This window comes from Oncorhynchus mykiss, chromosome 12 (genome assembly GCF_057628025.1).
Source record: "Oncorhynchus mykiss isolate SJ-2025 chromosome 12, ASM5762802v1, whole genome shotgun sequence".
In the NCBI taxonomy this organism is placed as follows: Eukaryota; Metazoa; Chordata; class Actinopteri; order Salmoniformes; family Salmonidae; genus Oncorhynchus; species Oncorhynchus mykiss.
This window is the reverse complement of record NC_143033.1, coordinates 67,054,769-67,075,863: the sequence shown is the minus strand read 5'-3', so window position 1 is coordinate 67,075,863 and position 21,095 is coordinate 67,054,769. Positions and strand designations below refer to the sequence as shown.

Here is a 21,095-nt window from a genome sequence, read left to right as displayed (position 1 = left end):
CCTGAATGCCTGTCTTTTTTAGATTCCACCTGAGTGTCTAGCTTTTATTTGATTGTTAGTTTTCAAAGAAAGTATTAAATATATATATATATATATATATATATATATATATATATTTCAATATTTTTTCTGCATGCTTTGTATCTGGGGTTTGTCGTTTAAGATGACACTAAAACCGTTTTTTCATCCCGAAAATTACCACTTCTTAGACCGCCTGCTTAAAAATGTTCTATACAGAAGAATCCTGTAATTAGCTCCAATTACTGTAATTTCCTCCATATTAAAAGGACAGTTCGAGTTTTGGCAATGAAGCCCTTTATCTACTTCCCCAGTGATTTATGTGGACCTCCTGCAGTACCGCTGCAGACCCCAGTTGGAAAACCTCTGCTCTATTTTACTCGATTCAACAAAACTCGTACAGTATGGTACGTTACTCTACTGTAACGTACTGTACCATACTGTACAGTACTGTACTGTACTGTGATGTTCAAACTTGGGAAACGTAGCCTAAACATCTTTGATTCGTTCAAATTTGGATCCGGTCCGCATCGACCAAATATGCACTTGAGGGCGGAGCTCATTATGATAATACCCAGCATGCTCTGCAAGTACTTTTGACATTTACAATTTGGTCATTCAGCAGATGCTCTTATACAGAGCGATTTACAGTCAATGCATTCAACTAAGGTAGATAAACAACAACATATGACAGTTATAGCAATTACAACAAAAATCTTTAACATTACCGAGAAGTTTATTGTAGCTGAACTGGTCCGTTGGTTTATCCATTGGTTTAACTTCTTTCAACATCTTTGTTACCAGTTTTAAAGCTTTTGTAAAAAAGTAACATAAGTGCCTATGACAGATGGGAGCAATAATAAATATAATATTGAAATCTCCAATTGGATCCTCTTTCCTAACCTGTTATGAAAAGTCAGATCTGACGATAATTTGACGAAAGTTTGATAAATCCCTTCTAGCCATGGCCATGTGGAAGAGGTATTTGTTCAGTTACTTGTCAATTTTTATTTAGACATTTTTGGAGTACATACCGGGAGTAAATGAAGATTTGCTTAGCGAAACTCCATATTTGGTGATCAACGAACGTATTTTGACATTATATAGTTTGAGCTTGAATCTGAGCCATCTCTGGACTTTGGAGGTCTCTTACACAGATACTGGTGCAGTCACAACTGTATTTTATTGTTGTGAATGAGTACAGTTTATAACGTAGAATTTTTTACTAAAATAGATAGCTATGAAATGGAATCAAATGCATAACGTTGAAGACACATGTTTGCGATGGAGGTAATTTTACGGCTTGTTTAGAAAGAAAGTAAAGTGAGAATCAAGGTTATAAAACACGTGTTCACAGCCATACACAGAATGTCTACCGCATACACCCTCCTCTATTTCGATTGGTCGAAACCACTTGCATACTGCCATTGTTCTTTCCCATTGGTCCTGGGTTGTTGTCAATCACAGATTTTGATAGCTCGAAGACAATAGCCACGATTTCTTAAAGGAGAAACAACCGAATGCTCTGTGATAATTTAGCCTTTATGTTGTTAACCATTGCTTTGAAAATGTTCCTTTTAAGATGCACTTGATTTAGGATATTTGATGTCAAACAAATGTGATCAAATCGGCATCTCTCTCGACAGGAAGTAACCACACGACAGCAAAAAGGACATTACGTGTCCTTACGTGGTTGCGTACGCGGAAGCAGCTGTGTGAGAACGAGCCGATACAGAAAACTGGACCTGACACCGGACTAAAACAACTAGATTGAACTGCCTTACCAGAGACAATAATAACTAGGGGAGGTGGAGGAAAGAGAGGGCCCGGAGAGAGAGGGACGAAAATTAACGGGGCTACGAAACAGGGGAATATGAAACAGGGGGATGTGGTTGTGGGGGACGGGAATCGGGGATCGGGGGACCTGCAAATGGCCCCCTCTATGACCAACCATAGCCAGCATGACAGCGCCGAGACTGACGACGAGAACGTTAGCTCGGTGTCAATGTACCGGCGCAGGCCCCGGCTATTCCACGGCACGGTTCTACCTTTTTTAGCCGTGCTGTACCCTGGCTGGTTGTACTTGTGGCTCGTAGTATACGGTACTTCCGAGTACCCAGAAGCAGGCCTACTAGCTCTCGCCGCCATCGGGATCGCTCACGTCCTCACAGCGCTCTCCGGTTATTGGTCCGTGCACGCGCACTGTTTGCTCACCTGCGCAAAGGTAAAGTGGATGGATCGTCTGCGGTTGTTTTGGAATTAGGTGTTGGAGATTGTGAACCAACACTGCCCAATTGAACTTTTGATCACTCTACTCAGCATTATTTTATGCTCTACACAAGGACATTTTCAAATGATGTGTAATATATTTGTGTTTCTTGTTCAGAAAGTTTGGACCTGATTATATGGCTGTGTCTGTCAGAGTATATGAATTGCTCACATGCTGTGAATCGATGTGTATTAACAGGAGCCAGACCCACACAAGGCCACCCTGGCTAAGGTTATACCCACCCCCAACAATGGTTCTGCTGAGCTGGTACCACTGCAGAGAGACCGGGTAAGTTTGCCTTGTTCCCCTGTCTCACACCTTGTTTACTTAAACAATGGTTGTGTTCAATGGGGAGAAAACATTTGTAACTGTTGCAAAATGTTTTGCTACGGTGTGCCGTGCTGTACATGACTCAGGTGTATACCTGAGTCATGTACAGCACGGCACACCGTAGCAAAACATTTTGCACAACTTGGTTACAACTTGTGGGAAATGCATGGTGTCAGAATGGTCCTCTCTTAACATCTCTATGCTAGTCAGTTACACTGCTTTTTGGGTGGCATATTTTTTTTTGTGTGTGTTTTTAATTAATGTACTCACTCTCTATCGCACTCTCTTCAGGATGAGAACGGCGAGGGAATCCTTTCCTTTGAGTTCCAGAAGATCTGCTACATCTTCGACAGTAAGGAGAGGAAGTGTTTCCTCCCCGTGTCGTTCCCCGTCCGACAGCCAATGGGCTTCTTCCAGGCCTGGCGAGGCTACCAGGAGGAGACAGACCTGCATGCCGCCGAGAAGCGCTATGGGACCAACCGCGCTGAGATGGTGGTGCCGGACTTCCTGGAGCTCTTCAGGGAGAGAGCCACTGCTCCCTTCTTTGTCTTCCAGGTGTGTGTGCGCATGCGTATTTGCGTGTTGTTTTGTCAGGTAGTAATGTGACACGTAGCAGAATCCCTCTCTAGTCTCTTTCTTCCCTTTTCCATATTGATCTCTTTAAGGGCATGTGGGGATAGAATTGACTCAATAGTTAATACCCTTTTTATACTATCTTGCTGACCTGAAACATACTGCACTAGCTCTGATATTTTCTTTTCACGTGGTCCTCTCCACTACCGTTCTAGCAACTATGGTGGATGGCCGATGCATCAACCAGGCCAGCACAGTACCGCTTGGCTCAACATTTGTACAGATGGATACTCTCTCTCCCCCCCTCCTCAGGTGTTCTGTGTGGGTCTGTGGTGTCTGGATGAGTACTGGTACTACAGTGTGTTCACTCTCTTCATGCTGGTGGCCTTCGAAGCCTCTCTGGTACAACAGCAGATGAGGAACATGTCTGAGATACGACGCATGGGGAACAAACCCTACATGATCCAGGTGAACTACTGTTTCTTTATCCAAATGATCATGTCGTTTTGATATTTGCTGATACGATACAAGCAAAGGCGCATGCTCTTCTTGCTCAAGTGCAGATCATCAAATTGTCACCAGAGCCTTGTTATTGTAGTTGTAGAATGAAGGCCCTGACTCCCACTATATACTAGCATCAGGCTCATTTACCCAGGGGTTCCCAATTTTTTGGGGGGTCTATGGCCCAATTTGATTATCAAACATTTTTTTGCAACCCCACCATGTGTAAAATAAAAAAAAAAAATGGTAATGTAATCAACAGCCAATCTTAACTTTTTTATTTGTGTCCATGGCAAATCAGTATGGCAGTTCTTCAATCAGAAGGAAGTATGGTTTGAAGTGACTGAAATGCATCAGAAAGTTCAGAAAATCATCGGCTAATAATTGTGTATGATCTTCTGTGTCGAAAAGAACAACACCAATGCTTTCAATTATGATATTCTTTTCCCCCCAGTCTGATTTGGTGCCTGGTTCTGTCTACTCGATTCTAACGAATTATTCTTGTGTGCGTGGTAGAGGGAAACAGAAGACACATCCTTGTTCCTGAGAGTCTTAGCTGGCAGGAATAGGGTCATAATAAATAGCGTATAGCTTATGTCGTTCCAAAGTTAGAGCTACAATTGGTGTAAATAGAAAGGGAGATACCTAGTCAGTTGTACAACTGAAAGCATTAAACTGAAATGTGTCTTCCGCATTTAACCCAACCCCTCTGAATCCAAGAGGTGCGCGGGGCTGCCTTAATCGACATCCACGTCATTGGCGCCCGGGAAACAGTGAGTTAACTGCCTTGTTCAGGGGCGGAACGACAGATTTTTACCTTGTCAGCTCTGGGTTTCGATCCAGCAACCTTTCGGTTACTGGCCCCACGCTCCTAACCCGCCAGGCTACCTTTCCACCCCTGTCAGAGTTTTGTGACCCCTAGTTTTGGAAATGCTGCATTAACCAAATGATCGATTTGATCTGGATTTATATAGATCTGTCCGTGTTGTGTTCAGTAGGGAACACTGTAAAATGTTTTGAAACTGAACATCTTTGTGTGTTCTTATTCTTGAACAAGTGTAGCTAGTACCTCCCTGTTTTACTCGGTGTCATAAAAGCTTTCTCCCTACTGAACAGGCCCCTGATATTTACACGTTTGTGCCCATGTTTCACAACAGGTTTACCGCAACAGGAAGTGGAGGCCTGTGTCCAGTGATGAACTAGTCCCCGGGGACATTGTCTCAATAGGTAAGGTTCCTGTCTGTTAACCCTTCCCGTTCAGGAGTATTTTCTTCATCTAGAACCAGGCACTTTCTCAAATCATCTTTCCTCAATTTCACACATCTTATATCCTCGCCTCCTTTTTAAAATACATTGGAGAATAAGGGGAGGGACCTTGGACTTTGTCCTCGAATACTGTTGAGGAGAAGAGATGCGAGGAATCGTGAAGAGATTGAGACAGAGCCCCAGCCAGTTTGACACAGTGTGCGTATATCTTTGTCTTCCCCCCAGGATGCTCACCCCAGGAGAATTTAGTTCCATATTTCCTCAAATCATCTTTCCTCTGTCCACAGCCAGTCAAAATCAAATGAAGTTTTATTTTTCACATGCGTCGTAGACAACAGGTGTCGACTAAGAATCAAATTCTTACTTACAGGTCCATTTCCAACAATGCAGATAAAAACATATATATATATTATTCTTTTTCTCCCCAATTTTGTGATTTCCAATTGGTAGTTAGTCTTGTCCCATCGCTGCAACTCCCCCACGGACTTGGGAGAGGCGAAGGTCGAGCGCCATGCGTTCTCCAAAAACACGGCCCTGCCAAGCCGCTCTGCTTCTTTACACACTGCTTGTTTAACCTGGAAGCCAGGAGCACCAATTTGTCTGAGGAAACACCATCCAGCTGGCAACCGAAGCCAGCTCATGCGCAGCCTCATGGGTCTCCCGGTCACGGCCGGCTGTGACACAGCCTGTGATCGAACCCTGGTCTGTAGTGATGCCTCAAACACAACAATGCGTTACATTAGACCGCTATGCCGCCCCAACAATGCAGAGTTAAAGATAAGATACAAAATTGTAAAATATAAATAGTGATAAGAGGAAGAAATACACAGTGAATAACGAATCAAAATCATTTTTAAAAATAACATGGCTACGGAGTAGAAAATAAAATGTATATATACAGGGAGTATCAGTACCAAGTCGATGTGCAGGGTTACTAGGTAATTGAGGTAACTATGTACTGTACATCTACAGTGCATTCGGAAAGTATTCAAACCCCTTGACTTTTTCTATATTTTGTTACGTTACAGATTTATTCTAAAATGGATAAAATCGTTTCCCCCCCTAATCAATCTACACACAATACTCCATAATGACAAAGCAAAACCTGTTTTTAAAAAAAAATTGTTTGCTAATTTATTTAAAAAAAAAGACAACTGAAATCACATTTACATAAGTATTCAGACCTTTTACTCAATACTTTGTTGAAGCACCTTTGGCCGCGATTACAGCCTCAAGTCTTCTTGGGTATGACGCTATAAGCTTGGCACACTTGTATTAGGGGAGTTTCTCCCATTCTTCTCTGCAGATCCTCTCAAGCTCTGTCAGGATGGATGGGGAGTGTCGCTGTACAGCTATTTTCAGGTCTCTAGAGCTGTTCGATCGGGTACAGGTCCAGGCTTTGGCTGGGCCACTCAAGGACTTTCAGTGACTTGTCCTGAAGCCACTTCTGCTTTGTTTTGGCTGTGTGATTCAGGTCATTGTCCTGTTGGAAAGTGAACCTTCACCCCAGTCTGAGGTACTGTGTGTTCTGGAGCAGGTTTTCATCAAGGATCTCTCTGTACTTTGCTCCGTTCATCTTTCCCTCAATCCTGACTAGTTTCCCAGTCCCTGCCGCTGAAAAACATCCCCACAGCATGATGCTGCCACCACCATGCTTCTCTGTAGGGATGGTGTCATGTTCCCTTCAGATGTGATGCTTGGCATTCAGGCCAAAGAGTTCAGACCAGAGAATATTGTTTATCATGGTCTGAGAGCCCTTTAGTTGCCTTTTGGCAAACTCCAAGCGGGCTGTCATGTGCCCTTTACTGAGGAGTGGCTTCCGTCTGGCCACTCTACCATAAAGGCCGGATTTGTGGAGTGCGGCAGAGATGGTTGTCCTTCTGGAAGGTTCTCCCATCTCCACAGAGGAATTCTGGAGCTCTTTAGAGTGACCATTGGGTTCTTGGTCACCTCCCTGACCAAGGCCCTTCTCTCCCTGTTTCTCAGTTTGGCTGGGCGGCCAACTCTGGGAAGAGTTTTGGTGGTTCCAAACTTCTTCCATTAAAGAATGATGGAGGCCACTGTGTTCTTGGGGACCTTCAATGTTTTGGTACCCTTCCTGTCATGGAGTTCTACGGACAATTCCTTTGACCTCATTACTTGGTTTTTGCTCTGCCATGCACTGTCAACTGTGGGACCTTGTATAAAAAGGTGTGTGCCTTTCCAAATCATATCCAATCAATTGAATTTACCACAAGTTTTAGAAACATCTCAAGGGTGATCAGTGGAAACAGAATACACCTGAACTCAATTTTGAGTCTCATAGCAAAGAGTCTGAATACTTATGTAAATAAGGTATTTTTTTTAATTATTTTTTTTATATACATTTGCAAAAATGTCAACCTGTTTTCGCTTTGTCATTATGTGGTGTTAGGTTCTACATAAACCTAGTAAAAGTCATGGATGGTTAGTAAAGCTTAAAGTTTACTCACCCATTGGTTCATACAGCTATATATATATATATATATATATATATATATATATATATATATATATATATATATATATATATATATATATATATATATATATATATATATATATATATATATATATATACATACAGAGTTGAAGTTGGAAGTTTACATACACCTTAGCCAAATACATTTAAACTCAGTTTTTCACAATTCCTGACATTTAGAGAGAACATTCTATGGCCTAAGTCTTTGACAATTTTATGGTCTTTCCTCTGACAACGCCTGGTTTAGAGGTCCTGGTTGGCAGGGAGCTTGGCCCCAGTGATGTATTGGGACATACGCACTACCCTCTGTTGCGCCTTGCAGTCTGATGCCAAGCAGTTGCCATACCAAGAAGTGATGCAGCCAGTCAAGATGCTCTCGATCGTGCAGCTGTATAACTTTTTGAGGATCTGAGGGCCCATGCCAAATCTTTTCAGCCTTCTGAGGCATTGTCGTGCCCTCTTCACGACTGTGTTGGTGTGTTTGGACCATGATAGATCCTTAGTGATGTGGACAGAGAGGAACTCTCGACACGCTCTACTACAGCCTCATCGATGTGAATGGGGGCATGCTTGGCCCTCCGTTTCCTGTAGTCCACTCCTTTTGTCTTACTGACATTTACTGAGAGATTGTTGTCCTGGCACCACACTACCAGGTCTCTAACCTCCCTGTAGTCTGTTTCATCATCGTCGGTGATCAAGCATACCACCCTTCGTGTCGTTGGCAAACTTAATGGGTGAACAGGCAGTACATGAGGGGACTAAGCATGCACCCCTGAGGGGCCCCCATGTTGAGGGTCAGCGTGGCAGATGTGTTGTCGCTTACCCTCACCACCTGTGGGCGGCCCGTCAGGAAGTGCAGAATCCAGTTGCAGAGGTAGGTGTAGTCCAGGGACCTTAGCTTAGTGATGAGCTTCGAGAATTCTATGGTGCTGAACAGCATTCTAACGTTGGTTTGGCACAGTATATATGTCTTTCTCTTCCCCCCCCAGGCCGCTCGCCCCAGGAGAACTTGGTTCCATGTGACGTGCTGCTGCTGAGAGGGCGCTGCATCGTGGACGAGGCCATGCTGACGGGAGAGTCCGTTCCTCAGATGAAGGTCAGACAGACGGGAAGCCTGTGCTATACTAGACTAGATAACATCCATGCAAATTAATGCAGTTTATCTGGACAATATACAGTGCCTTCGGAAAGTATTCAGACCACTTGATCTTTTCCAAATTTTGTTGCGTTACAGCCTCATTCTAAAATTGAATATCCCATTTACATAAGTATTCAGACCTTTTACTCAGTACTTTGTTGAAGCACCTTTTGGCAACTACTACAGCATCGAGTCTTCTTGGGAATGATACTACCCAAGAAGATACTACAAGCTTGGCACACCTGTATTTGGGGATTTTCTCCCATTCTTCTCTGCGGATCCTCTCAAGCTCTGTCAGGATGAATGGGGAGCGTTGCTGCACAGCTATTTTCACGTCTCTCCAGAGATGTTTGATTGGGTTCAAGTCCGGGCTCTTGCTGAGCCACTCAATGATATCCAGAGACTTGTCCCGAAGCCACTCCTGCGTTGACTTGGCAGTGTGTATAGAATCGTTGTCCTGTTGGAAGGTGAACCTTCACCCCAGTCTGAGGTCCTGAGCGCTCTGGAGCAGGTTTTCATCAAGGATCTCTCTGTACTTTGCTCCGTTCATCTTTCCCTCGATCCTGACTAGTCTCCCAGTCCCTGCCGCTGAAAAACATCCCCACAGCATGATGCTGCCACCACCATGCTTCACCGTAGGGATGGTGCCAGGTTTCCTTCAGACGTGACATTTCAGTTTCTCCCATCTCCATAGAGGATCTCTGGAGCTCTGTCAGTGACCATCGGGTTCTTGGTTACCTCCCTGACCAAGGCCATTCTACCCTGATTGCTCAGTTTGGCCGGGCGGCCAGCTATAGGATGAGTATTTGTGGTTCCAAACTTCTTCCATTTAAGAATGATGGAGGCCACTGTGTTCTTGGGGACCTTCAATGCTGCAGAAATGTCTTGGTACCCTTCTCCAAATCGGTGCCTCGACACAATCCTGTCTCTGATGTCTACGGACAATTCCTTCGACAACATGGCTTGGTTTTTGCTCTGACATGCACTGTCAACCGTGGGACCTTTTATATAGACAGGTGTGTGTGCTTTTCCAAATCATGTCCTATCAATTGACTCAAACTAAGTTGTAGAAACATCTCAATGATGATCACTGTAGATTGTCAACACAATGGGAATGTTACTATAGATCATTCACAAAGAGAAGCGTAGAATATCATAGGTGCTTCACAAATCCATTTTATCAACATCCTATGCTTAGAAATCATAGGCTCCATTAATCCTTAAAAGGAATGTTTTAACTTGAAGTTCCCCCATGTTGTGTGTTTAGGAGCCAGTGGAGGATCTGGACCCAGAGAGGGTACTGGACCTTCAGGGTGACGCCCGCCTCCACATAATCTCTGGTGGGACCAAGGTGGTGCAGCACAGCCCCCCGCTCCGTGCCACTGTAGGACTCAAACGTCAGTTCCTACCTACTATGCCGTGTATTATTCACTTGTCGTAAGGCAGAAATGTCCAGCTCTTTTTTCACTTTGAGATTAACAATTGTAACTGTATTGCGCTTTCAATCTAAATGTTGTTATCGCTTATCAATATAAAAAAAAAATCTAAATTTTAGATACATTTTGTCATCTCCTACGGCCTCAGAATAGATGGATTGAATCTGCCCTCTGTGATTGTATCTATCTTGTCTTACTTAGAGCAAATCGTAATAGTTTGTTTTTCTTCTTTTACATTTTTCTGCAGCTGTGGACAATGGCTGTGTGGCTTATGTGTTGAGAACCGGATTCTATACCTCTCAGGTGAGGGGCTGCTGCTCTTGACTACCGAACTTGTCCAATAAGAACCGCTTGTTTTCATTTTCTGTTGCAACATGTTTTGCTACGGCGTTCACTAATGAATACAACCCATGGTGTTGTTGACCACGCCTGTCTACAGGGTAAACTGCTGAGGACCATCTTGTTTGGAGTGAAGAGGGTGACAGCCAACAACTTGGAAACATTCATCTTCATCCTCTTCCTCCTGGTGTTCGCCATCGCTGCTGCTGGATATGTGTGGGTGGAAGGTGAGTAATCCAGTGAACAACGCAATTCAATCAATTCAATCAATCAATCAAATGGATTTTATAAAGCACTTTTTACGTCAGCGGTTGTCCCAAAGTTCTTCACAGATACCCAGTCTTAAAACCACATGGAACAAGCAATGCAGAGGCAGAAGTACAGTTGGTCCTACTTAGAACATTTCTCCATTATACAGTTTGTTTATATCTTAGCCAAGACAGAATTTAAGGTGATGTTTTTTTTTTTTACTCCCTAAGACATGTATGAACATTTTGACAGTCTTGCCAAAGGACCCTATTCATAAAAATAAAAAACACACGACTTAAACACTTCCTTTATAAAACGGAAGAAAACAAGTTGTCGAAATAGGCCCTGATGTCAGGAGAGAGCAGCAGGTTTTTCCTGACCTAATGCAGTATAACTGTATATATTATTACTAATAATAACAATGTATGACATTTAGCAGATGCTTTTATCCAAAGCAACTTACAGTCATGTGTGCAAACATTTCATAAATGAACGTGCTGCATTGCTTTCTCTGTGTGAGTAACTACTACTTATAGGTGTGTAACTGTCTCTGTGTGTTCTCTCCCCTGCAGGAACTAAGGACCCTAGCAGGAACCGGTATAAGTTGTTCCTGGAGTGTACTCTCATCCTGACCTCTGTGGTTCCACCTGAGCTTCCCATAGAATTGTCTCTGGCAGTCAACACATCCCTCATCGCTCTGGCCAAGCTCTGTGAGTCAACAGATTGTGTGTTGGGGTTGGGGTGGTATGCGGTGGTATGTGTTGTGAAAGTGGTTCTGAAAGTGGAATAGTAATGTTTCTAGTACTTAATGATGTTAGTCCTCCTCGCTGTTCTGCTATTTGACTCACCCCTTTATTTCTTCTCCCTTTCATAGATGTGTTCTGCACTGAGCCCTTCAGGATCCCGTTTGCAGGCAAGGTGGAGGTGTGCTGCTTCGACAAGACGGGCACCTTGACCAGCGACCATCTGGTGGTGCGGGGGGTCGCTGGCCTCAGGTACACTCGCTTTTACATTTTTCAGTATGATACATTTCTTTGTTGCAATTTTTTACAAAGATTGACTGGACCTGATAATATTAAAACATTTTTAAAGGCTTCCTAACGGCATCGTAATGCATCGTAGCGGTCTGGGTTAAGTAAAGTGTCTACCAATGCCCTTATGCGCTGGTGTCATACTGTGAATCTTGTCATATTGAGGAGTGACACGTAAAGAGCAACACACATGTTTTGAGCGTTTATTTAATCATATTAAAATCTTTGGAAGAATATGAAGTACATTTTTACATTTGTTTGTAAACATTTTCTAAACTCCTCCAGAGAAGGGAAAGAAGTGACTCCCGTGTCAGAGATCCCAGTAGAAACGCATCGGGTGATTGCTACCTGTCACTCACTGGTTACCCTTGACGATGGACAGCTGGTAGGCGACCCTCTGGAGAAGGCCATGCTCACTGCTGCTGACTGGACCCTCACTAAAGGTTGTGTGTGTGTGTGTGTGTGCGCCCGTGTGTGTGTGTGCGCCCGTGTACCTCAGGATCTCCTCTTTGTACACCAGTAGAGAAAGTGTGTGTGTGTCTCTGTGTTTACATCATATCTACCCTTCTGTCCCTCTCTGTGTGGTGTAGATGAAAAGGTGTTTGCCCGTGGTATAAAGACCCCAGGCCTGAAGATCCACCAGCGGTTCCACTTTGCCAGTGCTCTGAAGAGGATGTCCGTCCTCGCCTCCTATGAGAAACTGGGCTCCGCTGACCTCTGCTATGTCTCCACTGTCAAAGGAGCTCCAGAGACACTCAGGGACATGGTTAATATCATAGAATGAAATAGAACCACTGACATTTGAATGTATAGTTGAATATGTCTTTATGGTCAATGTAATTACATGTCTACTATAATACATGTCTACTGTACCACACTTCACGTACAAGTACACAGTCTCAGTGTTGAGTGAATACGCCATTGCTGCAGTCATTACCGTTGTTCTAGCCATTTGTTTCTGTAGTTCTCAGAGTGCCCAGACAGCTATGACCAGGTGCACAGGGAGATGTCCCGAGAAGGGGCCAGGGTTCTGGCCTTGGGCTACAGAGAGATAGGACACCTCAGCCACCAACAGGTAACTCTACCTGTCCTGTCCAACTCACCTACCTGTCCTATCTTTCTCAAACTTTTTGCAGCCCTTTTGTGATAGCAAATTCATCAGGGACCCCCTCATAATCAGATCACAACTCGTGAGATAAAAAAAAAAAAAAAAAACTAGCATACAATGAGTTTTACTATGACTTTGGCAGTGCATGGCTGGACGAATCAAGTCTTGGGCCCCGGAAGACATATTGACATACTCTTGGCATCGGAGAGAACATTTCCTGCAGTTCTGCACATTTTGTCATGTGGCAGAGATAATTGTTGTTGTTGCAGCTTTAACACTAATATCCTGCAACTCGACACATTTTTCCATGGGGCAGCACATTTTTCCATGGGGCAGAGAGAGAACTTTGCTGTTTTAAAGCTTAAATGACAATGCACTTAAGAAAAAAAAAAAAAAACATTTTGGGAGATTAAAATAAATATTGAGTTGAGAAAAAGATAGTTGGTGGAGTACTTTGGATACCAGTATCTCTGTGAGCCTCCCAGGCCCATGTTGCCCAGGGTTAAGAACATACATTGTAGATGAATAATATTACATTGTACTGTATTACACACGCAATACTTATTCCATGGATCACTTGGTCAAAATGTGTTAAATATGTTGTTGTTAGTAATATCATTTTTAAATCAAATAAACGTTTATCAGGTACACCACCCGGTTCATGAAAATGGGCCGTTATATAAAGCAAGCAGATGGGCATCGAGGCATTAGTTACTGTTTGATTGAACGTTAGAATTGGCAAAACCAGTGACCTGAGCGACTTTGAGCGTGGTTTGATAGGCGGTGCCAGATGCTCTGGATCCATTATCTACTTGTCCTGTCTAACTCACCTACTTGTCCTGTCTAACTCACCTATCTGTCGTGTCCTGCTCTGTGTGAGGGGATGAGTTTCCCGAAAGCCTCGTAGTTAACGTGGCACGCTATTTCAATACTCTCAACAACCAAGCTGCACAGCCGAGAGAGAGGGTGAGGTACTTCTGGGTCTTCGAGATAAATAAAGTACCACGTTAGCTACAGGGCTTTCGTGAACCTCAGCCAAGTGGCTAGATGAGAGTGGCTCTCTTTTGTACAGCAGGGGTTGGGTGTTTGTGTGACTGGGTGCCTTGTGGCGGTCTGTACAGGTGCGGGAGGTGACTCGTGATGCTCTGGAGTGTGACCTGCAGTTTGCCGGCTTCATGGTCGTCTCGTGTCCCCTGAAGACCGACAGCAAGGCTGTCATCAAAGAGATCCAGGAGGCGTCGCATCACGTGAGGAGGCGGTCTCGGAATACACACGCATGCTCACACACATTCGCACAGACTCATTAGCAGGAAAAGCCACACACCGATACTGATAAAGATTTGGTTCAGATTACAATTATCACAGTAATATCAGGCACATCCATGCACGCACTTACTCCGTAATGCGCGTACACACCACACACACACATAACCCTCCTCTCCTCCATCTCTCCTTCAGGTGGTGATGATAACAGGTGACAACCCTCTGACAGCGTGCCATGTGGCCAGAGAGCTCCACTTCATCCAGAAGGAACACACGCTCGTACTGCAGGCCAGACCCAACCAGGGTAGGGGCACACGAAGAGCCCATTTATGCTTAAACCGAAAACCGCCCTGTAGGTTTTTCCTCCAACCCTAATCTAGTGCACCTGATTCTAATAATTAGCTGGTTGATAAGCTGAATCCGGTTAGTTACAACTGGGGTTGGAGCGAAAACAGACAGGACGGTAGCTCTCCACGAACATGGTTGGAGGGCTCTGTACTAGACTAATCTACAGACTAATTTGCCCCAGTGCAATGGAATAAAATGCAAACCAAATCAAGCGCACCTTAAGCACTTGAGACTATTTGACATAATATGTATTTAATCCGGGTGTAGTATGTCGTTGTTTTAAGAATGCTCCATAATACGGTCACTTGTGGCGTTGTTCCTTCCAGGTGAGTGGCAGTGGGAGTCTATAGACGGCAGCGTGTGTGTTCCGCTGCCCCCGCCGTCTGTCCCCTCGCTGGTCGATCAGTATGATCTGTGTGTGACGGGGGAGGGGCTAACCAGACTGACCAGTGACACGCGGTTGCTCCATGCCCTCCTGCCCCATGTCCAGGTGTTCGCACGGGTCAGCCCTAAACAGAAGGTCAGTCTTCTTGCCTCCTCGTAGACGTTAGCAGTGTCAGAAATGGCACCCTATTCTTTTTCTAGTGCACTACTTTTGACAAAAGTAGTGCACTATGGGCCCTGGTCAAAAGTAGTGCGCTATGGTCAATTCTGTCTTGGTTGTTGTAATGAATGAATTAATTTATTAGATAACTAAAAATAGGCTACATTTACTCTGATTGTACAAAACATGATGAACACCTGCTCTTTCAATGACATAGACTGACCAGGTGAATCCAGGTGACACCTATGATCCCTTATTGATGTCACTTGTTAAATTCACTACAATCAGTTTAGAGGAAGGGGAGCAGACAGGTTAAAGAAGGATTTTTAAGTCTTGGGAAAATTGAGACATGGATTGCGTATGTGTGCCATTCAGAGGGTGAATGGGCAAGACAAAAGATTGAAGTGCATTGGAACAGGGTATGGTAGTAGGTGCCAGACACACTGGTTTGTGTCAAGAACTGCAATGCTGCTGGGTTTTTCACGCTCAACAGTTTCCTGTGTATATCAAGAATGGTCCACCGCCCAAAGGACATCCAGCCAACTTGACACAACTTTGGGAAGCATTGGAGTCAACAGGGGCCAGCATCCCAGTGGAACGCTTTCGAGTCCATTCCCTGACGAATTGAAGCTTTTCTGAGTCCAACTCAATATTAGGCAGATGTTGTTCGTGTTTTGTACACTCGGTGTACAACCAACACACTCAAGAACTGCTGGTACATTTTGAGGCTAGTTTTGTGCTGTGTCGTTTTGTGCTAACTGTGTGTATTGTTATTGTGTTCCAGGAGTTTGTAATCACTAGTCTTAAAGGATTGGGCTATACAACATTGATGTGCGGAGACGGGACCAATGACGTCGGAGCACTCAAACACGCCCATATCGGTGAGCTCACTCGACATGTCACTCAAAGCTGTGCACAATATTCAGCAACGTTAACGCGCACACCTGTCTTAGTCCATGACACCTTCAATTCAACCTTTATTGTCTCAGCAGGCGAATGTATGCCATCCTCTTATCATAAACAATGTCACTATATGGGAATCATTAAGTGTCCATTCTCTCTCTCTCTCTCCCTCTCTCCCCCTACCCTCTCAACCTTCCCTCCACCTTTCCCCCCATCAGGTGTGGCTCTGTTGGCGAACGCCCCAGAGCGTATGCCTGAGAGGAGGAAGAGGGGCAGAGAGAAGGAGACCCCAGCAGCCGACTCCAGACCCTCCCTACCTCCGGTCACCAGCTCAGGGGTCAAACTGACCTCCAGGGCAGCCAGGCAGAGGGTCATGGCCCAGAGAGAGGAGCAGCTAGCCGCGCAGAAGGTGGGGTGTGTGTGTGTGTAGGGAGGGAGTGGTGTGTGTACGTGCGTGCGTGTTGTTAACCATTTGGTGTTTATTCTGTTGTAGGAGAGGATTAGTCAAGTCTTAAGGGAGCTGGAAGAAGATCAGATACAAGTAGTGAAACTGGGAGATGCCTCCATTGCTGCCCCCTTCACCTCCAAATTGTCCTCCATACAGTGCAGTGAGGAACACACACATAATCAACACACATTTTTTACACCCGTACTGTATACAAACACAAATGAACACAAACGCTCGCTCGCTTTCTTTATCTCACTCACTCACTCACTCACTCACTGTCTCTCTCTCTCTCTCTCTCACTCAGTGTCTCTCTCGCTCTCACTGTTTCTCTCACTGTCTCTCTCTCTCTCTCTCTCACTACATGATTATCATCTCCTCATCATCTCTCCTCCCCAGTCTGCCACGTGATAAAGCAGGGCCGCTGTACGCTGGTGACCACACTACAGATGTTTAAGATCTTGGCGCTGAACGCCCTGGTGCTGGCCTACAGCCAGTCTGTTCTCTACCTGGAGGGGGTCAAGTTCAGTGACTTCCAGGCCACCCTACAGGGCCTGCTATTGGCCGGCTGCTTCCTCTTCATCTCCAGGTCAAAGGTGAGAGGTCACATGGCGGTAAAAACACAGTAGTGCTATCCCTTGATAGTTTTTCCTCCTTCAGTTCCTTGTGTCCTCTCCTTCCTGCCTCCTTCCCTGCTTCTTCAAAACATCAGAGGGAAGCGTTACTTTTCCTTGAATCCTCTCCTCAGTTCCCGCAGACATTTTTTTAGGAGAAAAGGACATTAGAAATTGTGGAAAGAGTATTAAGAAAGAACCTGTGTGTGCTTACTACATGTATGACATGCATGTACTCTAGTTGTGATTGTTAGGAATCCATATTATTATGTAGCCTTAGTTTCAAGTTAAGCTTTAACTCAACTTAGGGGGTTTTCACATTAAATTTGGTGCCCTGGTCCGTTTTCCTGGAGTGTTTGTGAGAATTCTACAACATCAGTTTTGCTTTCACCAGACCTGAAAATAACCGTTTTCAGAGTGCGATTAGCAAGACACACATTCTACATGACGTTAGCGAGCTAGCTAGTTTACAACAGGCAAAACATTCCACGCGACTCCTGATACTCTGGTCCTGCAACTTGGACCCGCGACAAACGCAAGTCCAGGATACGTTTTAGCCGGGATTAATTTGTGTGTCACACATGCTTTTATAGTGCGGCTCAGGGCACCAAACGCTCCAGGAAATGGATCATACAGGGGATATGTGAAAGCTCCCTTTTTAAGTGTTCATCCTAATTTCTCTTGTCCTGTCCAGCCCCTGAAGACTCTGTCTAAAGAGCGGCCCTTACCTAACATCTTCAACCTGTACACTGTTCTGACAGTGCTGCTGCAGTTTGCTGTTCACTTCTGTAGTCTGGTATACCTGTACAAAGGAGCACAGAGCAGAAGTCCTCCAAGGTACACACACACACACACACACACACACACACTATAGATACCTACAGACTTGTTGATACTGTATTTGCTCCCACCCAGTACTAACCGTACATGTTCACCTTACAATAATTGACATGGTCTTGTTTCCAACCTGTCCAAGTATCCCCTCTCTTAATCTTCTGTCTGTTGTCCTTTTACCTTTTAGGGCGGAGAGGTTTGCGGACCTGTACAAAGAGTTTGAGCCCAGTCTCATCAACAGCACTGTGTACATAATGTCTATGGCCATGCAGATGGCTACCTTTGCCATTAACTACAAGGTACTGCTCTTCCTCCTCCATATCTTGGGTTTAATGAAGCCTTCATGATCCCTTTATAAGGCCTTTCTTTGCATATAAAATATTAAACATTAAGCCCACATAAGGGATACCTAATTGAAAATGTGGCCCATTTTCTATACAATGAATAGACTCTTCAGTACTTATCCTAGCCATCATTGAATAATACACGTGTATTCCACTAATACTGTGTGTTTTTCTAGGGTCATCCTTTCATGGAGTCTCTGAGAGAGAACAAACCGCTGCTGTGGAGTATTGCCCTGTCAGGTCTGGCCATCGTGGGCCTTCTCTCAGGGTCCTCGCCTGAATTCAACGAGCAGTTTGCTCTTGTAGATATACCAACAGAGGTCAGCATATATTATACAGATGTCGGGCCTTAATCTGATCACTCTTTTGTCCCGGTAAAATGTACTGCTCATTAGGGAATTCAAATGAGCCTTGTGATTTATAGTAGTTATGTTCACTGAAAAGCCGCTGTTCTCTATTTCTCCTTTTCTTTTTTTTTTTTTAGCTTTATTTAACCAGGCGAGTCAGTTAAGAACAAATTCTTATTTTCAATGACGGCCTACTGGGGAACAGTGGGTTAACTGCCTGTTCAGGGGCGGTTGAGGGGGCGGTCAAGTTTTTCAGACCAGTGGGGCTATATTTGTCCATGTTCTGTCGGCTACCCGTTAGCCTATTCATTGTCACATATTGAAAGGTGTGAAAACCCATAAAGGCTACTGTTTGTTTCCCAGTCTATTGTTGCTTGCTAGGTCGGTGCATGTTCTATGAGTCAATTTAGCATACCTTGTATTACTTATAATCATTTTTATGTTGGACTTGTGCTCACAATCTAATTGTTATTTGTCCAATGATTTATTATTTCTTAAAGGTGGGACAATCCCACGCCTTTTGTATTTGTTTTGCTTTTATTGAAGCGAGAGAACAGTGTTGGAAAGATTCGGGGGGTGGTCATAGAGAAGTGGGATGGATTTGAACCAATGCCAACTCTGGTATATATGTCCCGGGGTCAGTGGCTGTAGACGCTGGACCACACAGGCACTGAGGCGACCAATAATTGGTTCTGCCTATTTCTTGCCTTGAACATATAATAAAACAATTGATTAAAAAATTAAATGATTATCCCTAACGAAAAATACATATACACCCTACAAATATGTCAATGTTTTAGAATCCACATAAGAATACACACGAGACGCGCTGTAGCCTACTTGAACTGGCACACAGTGGCCTTGCAGTCCAAGGTACATTGTAGGTACGCTATTGCATTGTATAGAAACACCGCTTCCAGCTGCCCCCTGGCGGCGATTCTTACATATTGCTTCAAACATTCAACTTCTCCTGCAGGATTATTTTCCTCCTGCAATGAAACTGGTCAAATCAAGATCCAACATCTGTACTTTCACACACATTTTGTGTGATTGTTTTGATGTATTGCTTTATAACTTGTTATAAGCATGTATGAATCTTTATAATGAATTAACTAAGTTTATAATAAAATGTTTTGAAGTTCTCCATTTAAGTCCAGGACTAGGCTTAATCTGTGTCTGGGAAACCAGCGCAAAAGGACGTATAAATTATTATAACCTCTTATGTGTTTTCTGCCCTGCAGTTCAAGCTAGTCATCGCCCAGGTCCTGGTGGTTGACTTTGTCGCTGCCCTGCTGGTTGACCGCGTTCTGCAGTTCCTTCTGGGCAAAGGAACCCTGAGGCTGCCTTCCTGAATTGCCGTGCCAACAGCTGCCCCGAGCAACCCGCTGCCCTCGGCAACCAAACTGTAAAGGGAAAGGATTGAGGAGACTTGTGGAGGGAGGAAAAGATTGAAGGCTGATGTGACGCACAAGACAGCTGAGGAGATGGACTAGGCATGTCAGGCAGACGTGCAGTACTGCTGCACCACACCCCTAAATGTTACCCCATCTCTGCTCTGTCCCTCTGTTCCCCCTATTCACTAATGTATTTAAAATTACATTTATTTTATGCTAGAGACAAACTTGGGCTCAAATGGTATTTTCTTCCTTTTGAATACTTTGGGTGTTTTGGTTGATCCTGCCAGGAGCTCCAGATAAGCAGGGTTTGCACTTTTGGGACTGTTCCGTTGCGCCAGGCAAGTTGAAACAAGTGCAGCTAAAGTATTTGAAAGAAAATAAATACTGTTGGAACCCAGGTCTAGTTAGACTCCCCCTTCTCTTGCCTTCCCGTTCCTTCTCTCCATCCCTCCCTTTTCTCACTGAAGGCCAAGAAGACAGCAGTATTGTGTGGCGTTAGAGATTGTGTGCCAGCCCATGTGAAACGTGCACACACACACAACAGGCCGTTCTCCAAGAGAATTGCGAAGTGTTTGATTTTTTTTCCCATTTTGTTTTCTCTTCTTCATTTTGTAAAAAGATAAAACTATTACAGACTTCCAAAAGACCAACAAATACAAGTGGTGCTTTTTTTGTCAAGTGCTACTTTGTCATGTTCCATTTACCTATGCAGTGCACTGCCTACTATACCTACATAGGGGTTGAACATATATTTTTAAGGTGATGAGTGAGCTGCATACATTGTAACTGGAAGTCAAGTTGAGAGGGCACAAAAATAGTCTTCAGATCCTTTTTCTTGATGTTTTTGTTTGAGAGGACTTTAATTAAGTCCCGTGTGCCTCACTTGGTTGAGCATGGCACTTGTAATGCCAGGGTTGTGGGTTTGATTCCCATAAGGGACCAGTATGAAAATGTATGTGCTCACTACTGTAAGTCGCTCTGGATAAGAGCGTCTGCTAAAGGACTAAAATGTTAATGTCTGGTGCACCCTGGCTTGTTACACTGGCAATCTATTGTAACAGATTATAGTCTAGTAGCTGAGATTACTACACTGGTAACAGAGGTGGGATGATATCATAATGACTGGTACGGGACATCCATAGACCTATATACTGAACAAAAATATAAACGTCAAGTGTTGATCACATGTTTCATGAGCCGAAATAAAAGATCCCAGAAATGTTCCATACGCACAAAAAGCTTATTTCTCTAAAATGTTGTGCACAAATTTGTTTACATCCCTGTTAGTGAGCTTTTCT

At 44.1% G+C, this 21,095-nt stretch overlaps 1 protein-coding gene across 1 annotated transcript; it reads left to right on the top strand.

Annotated features, from left to right (window-relative positions):
* The first annotated feature begins 795 nt into the window (after window positions 1–795).
* atp13a1 (ATPase 13A1) lies at window positions 796–21,035 on the top strand. Its single transcript, XM_021624487.3, has 26 exons — window positions 796–999; window positions 1,665–2,242; window positions 2,486–2,575; window positions 2,909–3,172; window positions 3,503–3,658; window positions 4,849–4,918; window positions 8,447–8,553; window positions 9,863–9,992; window positions 10,279–10,334; window positions 10,471–10,597; window positions 11,192–11,329; window positions 11,494–11,614; window positions 11,936–12,093; window positions 12,241–12,416; window positions 12,615–12,725; window positions 13,880–14,005; window positions 14,217–14,325; window positions 14,696–14,889; window positions 15,698–15,794; window positions 16,035–16,225; window positions 16,310–16,424; window positions 16,661–16,857; window positions 17,570–17,712; window positions 17,897–18,008; window positions 18,230–18,373; window positions 19,642–21,035. Exons 2-26 carry the CDS (start codon window positions 1,892–1,894, stop codon window positions 19,750–19,752), a joined length of 3,594 nt encoding a protein of 1,197 aa, XP_021480162.1. The 5' UTR covers window positions 796–999; window positions 1,665–1,891; the 3' UTR covers window positions 19,753–21,035.
* Window positions 21,036–21,095: the final 60 nt, after the last annotated feature.

Excerpts from the sequence above, each read along its gene's own strand:
- atp13a1 (XM_021624487.3), top strand. The coding sequence starts at position 1,892 with ATGAAACAGGGGGATGTGGTTGTGGGGGACGGGAATCGGGGATCGGGG. Across the intron at positions 11,330-11,493 it reads CATCGCTCTGGCCAAGCTCT|ATGTGTTCTGCACTGAGCCC; the intron begins GTGAGTCAACAG and ends TCCCTTTCATAG. Across the intron at positions 17,713-17,896 it reads CAGAGCAGAAGTCCTCCAAG|GGCGGAGAGGTTTGCGGACC; the intron begins GTACACACACAC and ends TTTACCTTTTAG.